Raw genomic sequence first — 10,125 nt, 5'->3', positions numbered from 1 at the left:
GGACGCAAGGCCCGGATGGCTCCAGCCAACACAAACGCCACCGGACAACGGCCGTAGGAAGCGGGACGTGGCGGGACGACAGCCGCCGCCCCCGGCTACGGGCTCCTCTCTGAGCTTCCTTGGCGAGAGCGGCGACCGCAGCGTCCGAATCGTCCGGACACACCCGGCCCGCGGGGGAGAGCTTCGCCGCCCCCTTTGGTTTGTCGCAGCACTTTCTGTTTTTGGCACAGCTTCTTCCCCCCGCCCGTCTCGGCCGTCAGAGCCCGTCGGCGGGAACCGAACCTCGCGCCCCGCCGGCCCGTGGCTTCGGGCTTCCCAAGCGGACTGTCCCCGGTGGAAACCATCTCCCCCCTCGGGCAGGACTGTGTGTGTGTGTCTGAAACTTTTGGATGAGGACTACGAGAAACAGAGGCTCCCGCGGCCGGGAGGGGTCGACTTCAGAGTCCACGCCCACGCGCCCGCCTGCCCGCCTGCCCGCGTGGGGTCCGGAGCCCGCGGGGTCGAGTCTCAAGGATGCCGCCACCCCCCACGCTCGTTGCTGGTCCGTGAGAATTCTCTTCTTTCCCGCAACATTTCGGGCTTACTTCCGCAGATCTAACACACACACCTGCAAGGGGAGAGAGGGCCCGTTAGCTTCAGAGACAACAGAGCTGAGGCTGGCACATGATGCGGCCCGAGGGCCGAATCAGGCCCACCGGTTGTGCTTTATAAATAAAGTTTTATTGACACACGGTCATGAACGTTCAGAGGCGCTTTAACAACAGGCTAGCGGCTGAGCCTCTGACCGACCCACCCACCCCACGTGAACAGCACAGGCGTGAGGAGCCAGGTCAGGGGCAACGCCGGGGGCCAACGTGGTGACAGCGGCCAGGGCAGGTATCACGGCCCAGACACCGAGTGGCTGGGCAGATGACAACTGAAGCCTGAGCTCGCGGCCTCTGGGAACCCGTGGGGGCGACATGGACACTCGGGAGGCAGCCCCCCCAACCCCGGCCTTAGAGCTCGTGGCATCTCAAGCGCAGGGGCGAATCGAACAGCCGGGCATCTCACGGGGACCACAGTAGGGCCCGGGGACCCAGCGGCCCAGGGAACGCAGTCCGGGCCTTTGTCAGCAGAGGGCCCAGGCTGGGGGCACACACAGGGGGCCGAGCCGGGAGCGAGTGTCTCAGCCTCGGCATCCGGGGTCAGCGACCTGGCTCTGCCCCCCCCCCCCCGCCCGCGCCCCCCACCCCCAGCGAACCCCGGGCGCTTGCTGCTTACGGAGCCGTCGGACGCACTGGCGCCCACTTTGTCCCCTCGGGCGTTCCAGCAGACCTCAAAGATGCCGCCGGTCCCTCGGTAGCTGTGCACGAGGCTCCCGCTCTGCAAAGCAAAGCGGTCGTCACGGTCGATGCGAGGGGCCCCCCGCCCCCCAACACGGTACCATGAAAATTGTCAAACACGCAGGAGGTAGGAACCTCCAGCCAACACCGTGGTGGCCGCAGAAACGCGTCTCTCCGACTGCCCACCGCCTGAGCGAGGCCGACCTGTGACTGCCCGCGGACCCGCCTCTACATTTCAGGCGGGGACACGCCTTCTAGGGCCATTTCAGGCGGGGACACGCCTTCTAGGGCCATTTCAGCCGGGGACACGCCTTCTAGGGCCATTCCCAGCCAAGGACTGATGGCGCTGAGGACACTGAGGTGGCCAGGAACCGGGGAGGGAGCCAGGCAACAATATTATATATATTTTTTTATATTGAGAGGAGCCTTCCTCTCACTGAGCATGAAAGAGGTTGTGATTTATAAAAAAAGGGCTGAAATAATTGGATGCAGTTTTGACCTTCAGCAGCACCCAATGTCATTTTTCTGCGAGGGCGCTTTACAAATCCACCCACCACCGTCTCTATGAGCAGAGACGCCCGCACCTTCTTCCGGGGAGGCGCGCCCTCCGGTGGCCTATCCGCTCGGGGGCAGGGCCCGCGTGAGGCAGAGCCTGGGGAGCCCCAGGTCTCAGGGGCCTCGTGGCCCCCGGGGGGGGTGGGGGGGAACCTGGCGCACACACTACCACCCCTGCCACAAGGGGGCGCGGGCTCCACGCCAAGGCACCGACTGTCGACCCAGCCACAGGGGCTCAGGAAGGCACGGTGGGTTAAGGGGAGAGGGGAGGCCGTCGACGCCACCCCCAGATCACACAAACGGGATCGCTGGCTGCCTGCATCAGCTCCGACCCCCTCCCCCCATCAGCAGAACCAAGGGCTGGCCCCCCGGAGAGTGCGAAAGGCATGGCACTTGTCACCCCAACCTGAGCGCATCTCTGGAGAGAAAAGATGGGTCACGCTCTTCCGAGGTGACGGCTCGTGCCCAAGAAAAGGCTGAGGCAGGAAAAGTAACAGAGAAGGGTGGGCGTCCCTGCGGGCAGACCCCTGGCCCATACGGAGCCCAGGGCAGACCGCACCCGGCCTGCGGTCCCGCTGGGGAGTCCGGTGCCTCACACCCATTCCCCGGCACAGACCCCCGGCTGCAGTTTCGAGCCCGGCCACTGAAACGGGAGCGGGCGTTGCTCGGGGAAAGGAATCGGGGCTCACCTGCGTGTTCCAGATGTGCACGCACTTGTCGAAGGAGCCGCTGGCCAGGTGCTTGCCGTCGGGGCTGAAGGCGACGCTGTAGACGGGCTCCTGGTGCTTGGTGAGCGTGTGGATGCACACGCCGCGCTCCACGTCCCACAGGCGGACCGTGGAATCGAACGAGGCGCTGGGGAGACAGGAGCAGGCGTCACCACAGGCACACGGCGTCCCTGCGGCTCCCCCCGAGCGCTCTACCAAACACCACTGCGTGGCTTTCCTTTCGCAGCTTTACATTTCCAGAGACGACAAACAGGCACGCTTTGTCACGTCTAAAACGTGACTCAGAGCCCAGCCGGTGCGGCTCAGCGGTTGAGCACCGACCTACAAATGAACCAGGTTGGTCATGGATCGATGCCCGGGTTGCGAGCTCAATGCCCAGTAGGGGGCGAGCAGGAGGCAGCCGATCAATGGCTCTCATCATTGATGCATCTCTCTCTCCCTCTCCCTTCCTCTCTCTGAAATCAATAAAAACCTATTAAAATGTGACTCAGATGCTTCGACGACAAAGCCATTGGGGAGCTGCCATCTGCCGTTCTCTCAACGGGGACTCACCAGGCGCTGCTACGTCCGTTTCACATTTGTCGACTAAAAGGACAATTCATGCTCGTGACGCAAGAGCACTGTCCAGGCCACCAGAAGGTGATTCTACCATGTTCTATACCAGTCATTCAAGTGGCTTTTCAGAAATTACGGGAAACCAGATACATCGTGGCCTTTGTGTTCCAGGATTCGGCCACTCAGCTCACGCAGGGATTCCCTCCTTCCAGCGTTTTCTAAGCAATGGCCTCGGGTCGAGCCATTTCTGCAACAAGGGTCATTGCCGCGAAGGCTGCCAGGCCAGTGCCACGTGGCAGAGACGGAGGGTCCCTCCTTATCGCCAGGACTGGGCCACCCGCCTCCTGTCCCCATCCTCCTCCTCTGCAGCTGCACAGAATAAACCACCGCTGCCTCCTGGTGACCAGACGTCCCCCACGAATGCACTGTTTCCTGGCTGAACACGCGCACACGTGTGTGTGCACCACGGACTCCAGAGCCCCAGGGAGTCCAGCACCAGCTCAATCTCTTTAGCTTGTGTTTTTAAACATTCTTATTAAACCGCAGGAACGAGAGTGAACGCTGCATCCTGACCGGGGTCCCGTGAGCACAGGGGCGAGACAATCCCGTGCCCGGCAGCTGAAGCGGTGTGGCTCGGGGCAGCCCGCGGGCCACTCACACCCCCTTTCCCCAGTTCTGGGAAGAGCCCGAGTGGCCAGTCCGCCCCTCCAAAGCTGCTGCCTTAGGGGTTCCCCATATAAATGGCTTGGTCAGGCCTGGCCAGGGCGGGTGGGGGAACGCTTTACGGCCCCTCAAAACTCTCGCCACCTACAGCTCCAAGCTGAGGTAACTAAACCAAGGCCACGGTCCAAGCTGAACTCTGCGTCCTTCTCTGTCGTAATGAAAACGTTCACAAAGCCAAACGCTGGAAGCCGGACACATCACCACCCCTCGCAGGGCCTGCTGGTTACAGGGAGCTATCTGTACCTGCAGCCAGGGCTCATTTCATAGCTTGTCTGCGGCCCTATCAAGGGGAGCTACTCTTGGTATCGCCTGGAAGAGTGTAAACTCATTCACGACACACCTTAGCAAGACTTTCTGTTTCCTTTGATACAACTAACATTTACTGGCCACGTTTCTGTCCCCTCCAATACAAGTAACATTTCCTGGCTACCTTTCTGTCCCCTCGATACAAGTAACATTTACTGGCTACCTTTCTGTCCCCTCGATACAAGTAACATTTACTGGCTACACTCCTGTTCCCTTCAATACAAGTAACATTTACTGGCCACGTTTCTGTCCCCTCCAATACAAGTAACATTTCCTGGCTACCTTTCTGTCCCCTCGATACAAGTAACATTTACTGGCTACACTCCTGTTCCCTTCGATACAAGTAACATTTACTGGCCACGTTTCTGGCCATAACTTTTACAGAATAACTTTTCTGTTCCCTTGGATAAAATAACGTTTCCAGTCACAGCGAGCAGGGCTGCTTTGGGGAGTCGCGTTCGACTGGGCCGCCGGCCACCCCCCGCTTACCTGGCGAGCATGATGCTAGAGTTTGGGTTGCTGGTGGCTGGCCCGGTCGGACTCCACTTTATGGTATAGATCTCTTTGCTGTGAGCTTGCAGGTCGTGGACACACGTATCCTGCTTCATGCTCCAGATCTAGAGGACACAGCAGGGAGACCGTGAGCCAGCGCTGCTCCTCCCGCCATGGACGGTTCAACATCGGTCACTCTGTGAGCGCTCATTAGGTTTGGGGCCCTGGGGGAGCTCGCCGACCAGCCGGTCGCTGCCCAGGCAAAACCCTGGGGGCGTCAGTGGGAAGGGGAGGTTCTCAGCTCGATCCTCAACTGATCAATAAGCGTTAACTGGGTGACAGTGAGTCATCGAGTCACAATGGGGAAAACTTATAGCAGCAGGAAGAGTGTTTGTTATAAAATTACGGGCTAGAGCAGCCGTGAACCTCAGACCAGCACTCAGTACATGGGATCAAAGAGCTCATCCTTCCTGGCCACGACCACGACCACGACCACGACCACGACCACAACCACGACCACGCTACCTTTAACGTCATGTCGTCCGAGCAGGATGCTAGCAACATTCCCGAGGGGTCCCACTTGATGGCGTTGACCTCATTCTGAAAGAGAGCAAAGGATTTTACAAAGAAATAAAGGCCCGTGAGTAGGTACCACAACCGTCCAGCAGGGGGCAGGAGCGCTCCACCCTCTCTGCAGAGTTAACTCAGTCACGCTGGGTATGGACCACCCCCCATGGACCACCCTTCGTGGTCTTACTCTGCCTTCCTCATTTATGCAAAAGCAAGGCCACATACCGTGCAAGGCCAGTCACCCGCATGCACGTTTCCCTAAACAAAATCACAACCAGGGAGGCCATGCATTTACACATAAGCACAGCCCAGAAAACCAAGACGGCCACAGGTGCTTGGAAACTGACAATGAAAATCCGTTTCCTATGCACTTTCACTAGCTCAGTCCGTGTACATTTGTAGAAGGCAGTTCTCTTTCCGTCGTGAGTGGAGGGGGGGGAGGGGAATTGGGGGAGTCAACACTGCTTAAAACACTGCAGCGCAGCACAGTGGAAACCTCCAGCAGACGGTGGGACATCTATGGGGGGGGAGGCAGCAAGGCCCCCCCCCCCCGTTTATAAAGGCGCCGCAGTGTGGAGGTGGGGACGGCGTGTGGGGCATGGAGAGCTCGGGAATAAGGTAGGAGCAGGGCGGCAGGTGGGGGGCTGCTCCCAGGGCCTTCCTGTGGGGTCCGCTTTGCCCAGGACAGCACCGCTCATCCTGCCGCCCGGGCCTAACAAGTTCACACTCGCAACGAGTCTCCACTGCCACGCGCTCTGGTTTGCATGGTCGCTCTACGGTCGTGACACCCGCTAAGGACACGAGTTTGGAAGGATACGAATCGGAGCGGTGACAAGGCCACACCTGTGTTCCAGGTGGTGCCCAGGGTGGATGGCCCGAAACAAAGGGAAGAAGGAAGCCTGGAGTCCACGGAGGAGGCCCCTGGGGACGTGGGGGGGGGACTGGAAAGGGGTGTGTGAGGGATGTTACGAATCGGAGGCGGGAGCGCTGCAGGCGGGAGGTGCTCACACAGCAGGACGCCCAGGCGCGCGGAGACAGGGGGTCGGACACCACAGGGATGGGCCCCGGGGAGGCCCTGCGGAGCCTCGGGTGCCGCTCTGACGAACTCGGTGAGAAGCCAGCTGGCGCCTGAACCGCCTGGGCTGAAGGTTGCCGTTTCCCAGCAAATTCGGGAAAACTGAACCCTTCCTATGATCTCTTTCGAGTTCGTTAGCCTCAGTGCTGCAAACTGCGATCTGCCGTGAAACCCGCCCATTAAGATTTTCATTTCAGACATTATTCCTCTCAGTTCTCAGATTTCCATTTGACCGTTTTAAAAAATATACAGTTTTCCTTTCTCCGACGACATTCCCCATCTATTCACTCACTACAAACATCCCTTCCTGTATGTCCTCAAACATTTGTCTAATAGCCGCTTTAAGTCTTTCCTCTAAAATCCAACATCTGGCTCGTCTCAGGACCTGTTTCCTCCACTGCCTGCCCGTAACTGGGTTAATGCAACCACCTGAGATACCACAGCAGCCCGAGCAGCAAAGGGCTGCAAAAGAACTGCTCCGTGGCCACAGCATCTTTTCATCCCGGGCACAAGGGAGACGGGTCCCCCTCCCAGCACATTCCCACGAACCCGGGCCCCACCGTCGGGACTCGCACTTACCGTGTGTCCTTGGAAGGTTTTGACAGGGCGGTCGCAGCTGAGCCTGCAGACGTGAATGCACATGTCTGTACTACAGGAGGCAAAGGTGGTGTTGTTCTGCCAGTCCACGTCGAGAGCGGGGGCTGGGGGCACAGAGGGAGGGCGTCGGCGTTTACTAACCGCACGGAGCTCAGGTGATTAACAACCATTAAAAGCATAGTCAAGCCCGGCCGGCGTGGCTCAGCAGTTGAGTATGAACCTATGACCCAGGAGACTGGTTCGATTCCCGGGCACCCCGGGGTGTGGGCTGGATCCCCAGCCGGGGGCGTGCAGCAGGCAGCTGATCAATGACTCTCATCATGGATGTTTCTCTCTCTCTCTCGCCCTCTCCATTCCTCTCTCTGGAATCAATAAAGACATTTTAAAAATAATAATTAAAAAAAAAAGAAAAAGCACGCTCAGGAAGCCTTGCCCGGCCAGTGTGGCTCAGCTGGTTAAGAATCATCTCACGCACCAGCAGGTCGCCAGCTTCATCCTGGTGGGGGCTGTGCAGGGGGCAGCCGGTCAATGCTTCTCTCTCATCAATGTTTCTCTCTCTCTCTCAAAGCCAATAAAAACATATATATTTTTTAAAAAAGCGTTAGAGGAACCTTATTGCTGTTTACCACGCCTCAGGATCACACACCTGGTGTAACACAACTTCAGGATCGCACACCTGGTGTAACACAGCCTCAGGATCGCACACCTGGTGTAACACAGCCTCAGGATTGCACACCTGGTGTAACACAGCCTCAGGATTGCACACCTGGTGTAACAGCCTCAGGATGAAGGCTCCCACCATTCCCTATCTGATAAGAACTTCTGTACCAAAACTGTGCGCACAACGCAGTTTACCCTGGTTTCCTTGTAGGAGCCTAGAATGTGGGTACAGCCAGGCAGACAGTGCCCGGGGGACCGGCCCCCAGTTACAGTCCTGGACACTGAGTCTCCACGGAGCTTCCCTGGAGGATGACCCTCCACGGGGCCGTCACCACTTGTTTCTGGGGGAATCCGACCTGTCCTGGGGGATTCCGCAGGGAGAAAACCCTGGGACACGCTGGATTTCGCCCTGTGCACCTTCCCCCCTTGGCTGATTTCGCTTGGTGATAAACCTGAGCTGTGAATCACTGGATCTGGGGAGGGTCTCAGGGACGCCCAGCACAGGCCCCGTGACTGGCAGGAGAAAGGGGTACACACTGGTCCCGGGATAGGTTCCCTGTAGTATTTTTAATGTTTCGACACTGGGGACTCTGCATCTTGTAGGCCTAAGAGCAACGCTCACCACGCTGGATTCCAGAGACACGCTGCTCCGAGCATTCAAGGTCACCTTGCGGGACATTTCACAGGGACCCTGAGTTGTTATTTTCACGTTACAAAGGAAAACAAGACTCACCAGAATGAAAGGGGAACTGCTGTTTGGCCTCTCCCGTGTGCGCGTCCCAAATGATCGTGGTCTGTGCTCCGCAAACAGAAAGGACACGTTAGGGACCATCCTTCTCACCAAGTTTTTTCCAGGAAAATTCATCGTATGAGACAAGGCAGTGAGTCCCTGCTCCTTCCTCAACGCATAAGACAGAGGGGAGTGTGGGTGACACTTGAATTAGAGCCGCTCGGCAGAAATCCAGCGGTCGTCTGGCGAAAGGCTCCATCCAGTGTGCCAACCACAGCATCTCCGCTTTTCATATTAGATGTGAGGCTGTCTAGTGTGAACGAAGGGTTGATTGGCTTAAAAGAGAGAGATAAGAAACGCACAATTTGCCCGGGCCTGTGTAGCTCCGTGGTTATGGGGTCGGCCTGCACACCGCAGGGTCTTGGGTTCAATTCCTGGCCAAGGGCACGTACGTACCTGGGCTGCCGGCTCGAACCCCGGGCCCAGTCCAGGCAGGTGCAGGAGGCAACCGATCTGTGTGTCTCTCTCACATCGATGTTTGTCTCTCTCTCTCTCCCCCCCTCCCTCCCACTCTCTCTAAAAAGTAATGGAAAAAATATCCTCACTCCTTGAGTCAAGATTAAAAAACAACAACTCACAATTCACTGCCTAGCGTGGGGCTCAGCAAACTTATTTTTTCACCAAGGCCCAGGTGGTCACTATTTCTGGCTTTGAGGCTGTCGCCGACTACGCACCCCACGGGAATGGGGGACCTCCGCACGGGTCTGTGGAGCCGGGGAACATGTTAAAGAGATGCTGGGCTGTGAACGAATGGCGAGGTCACAGCCCCGAAACCCACCAAGCGCCGCACAGGCTGCCTCGATTTCCTAAGGGGGAGCAGAAAGGCTCAGGAGGCCAAGAAACCGGTGCCATCTGAGACGCAGAGCCAGCGGGCACCTACACTGGAGCAGATACTCGCCTTGTCCACACCCGCACTCAGAATGTAGTTCCCCTTCTTGTTCCACTTCAAGGCAAAGATGGGGCCTTTGTGTTGGCCCAAGGTGCTGGCCAGGTTGCCTGTTGCGCAAACAAACAACAAACACGCTGAATTCAAGGTCACGACCCGTTTGCGCCCCGATTCCACCCCAAAGCGGCTCCCGTCCCCCCCCCGGCGCGAGCGAGCAGGGCTTACCGTCTTCCGTCCATATTCTTGCAAAACCGTCGTAGGAACCGGTGGCCAGCAGCGTCCCATCGCTCTGCGGGGCAGAAAGAGACGGGCCAACAGGGACAGCTCAGCTGGGGCAGCTCTGACAAACCGAGGGGGACCCCTTACCCAGGGCTGGGCCACTCTGACCTCATCACTCAGCCCCCAGTTAGAGACTCACCAACTCCATCTCCCTGCTTATCTCACATAAAAATATATTTTTAAATACATATTTTTTATTAATTTCAGAGAGAGGGAGAGGGAGAGAGAGAGAGAAACATCAGTGATGACAGAGTCATTGATCGGCTGCCTCCCGCATGCCCCCGACTGGGGATCGAGCCCGCAACCCGGGCATGTGCCCTGACCGGGAATCGAACCGCAACCTCCTGGATCCTAGGTCGATGCTCAACCGCTGAGCCACGCCGGCTGTAAGGTGCCACAACCAAGCAGAGGAGGGGGTTAAGGAAAACGCGTTGAGACCATTCGCCCCGATGACAGAATTAGAAACGCAGGTGAAAGTTATAATGGGGCTTTGGAGACTTTAGTGAGCTTTAAACAACGTGATTATATGTACAAAAGAATACAGTTTGTGGCCCTGGCCGGTGTGGCTCAGTGGTTAGAGCACCGGC

The 10,125-nt window shown here is 57.9% G+C and overlaps 1 protein-coding gene across 3 annotated transcripts in view; it reads right to left on the bottom strand.

Annotated features, from left to right (window-relative positions):
- Positions 1-237: 237 nt before the first annotated feature.
- Positions 238-10,125, bottom strand: part of LOC308552006 (F-box-like/WD repeat-containing protein TBL1X) — a 105,483-nt gene continuing 95,595 nt past the window's right edge. For all 3 annotated transcript variants that reach the window (XM_081126950.1, XM_081126952.1, XM_081126951.1), the window contains 9 exons: positions 9,485-9,548; positions 9,272-9,369; positions 8,317-8,377; positions 6,906-7,027; positions 5,207-5,281; positions 4,679-4,806; positions 2,567-2,732; positions 1,261-1,362; positions 238-607 (listed from right to left, as the gene is read on the bottom strand). In XM_081126950.1, coding sequence (XP_080983076.1) covers positions 581-607; positions 1,261-1,362; positions 2,567-2,732; positions 4,679-4,806; positions 5,207-5,281; positions 6,906-7,027; positions 8,317-8,377; positions 9,272-9,369; positions 9,485-9,548 — 843 coding nt within the window. In that variant the 3' untranslated portion in view covers positions 238-580. The remainder of the gene's footprint in view (positions 608-1,260; positions 1,363-2,566; positions 2,733-4,678; positions 4,807-5,206; positions 5,282-6,905; positions 7,028-8,316; positions 8,378-9,271; positions 9,370-9,484; positions 9,549-10,125) is intronic.

This window comes from Miniopterus schreibersii, assembly GCF_964146895.1.
Source record: "Miniopterus schreibersii genome assembly, chromosome: Y".
Lineage (NCBI taxonomy): Eukaryota > Metazoa > Chordata > Mammalia > Chiroptera > Miniopteridae > Miniopterus > Miniopterus schreibersii.
This window is presented reverse-complemented; position numbering and strand designations above follow the sequence as displayed.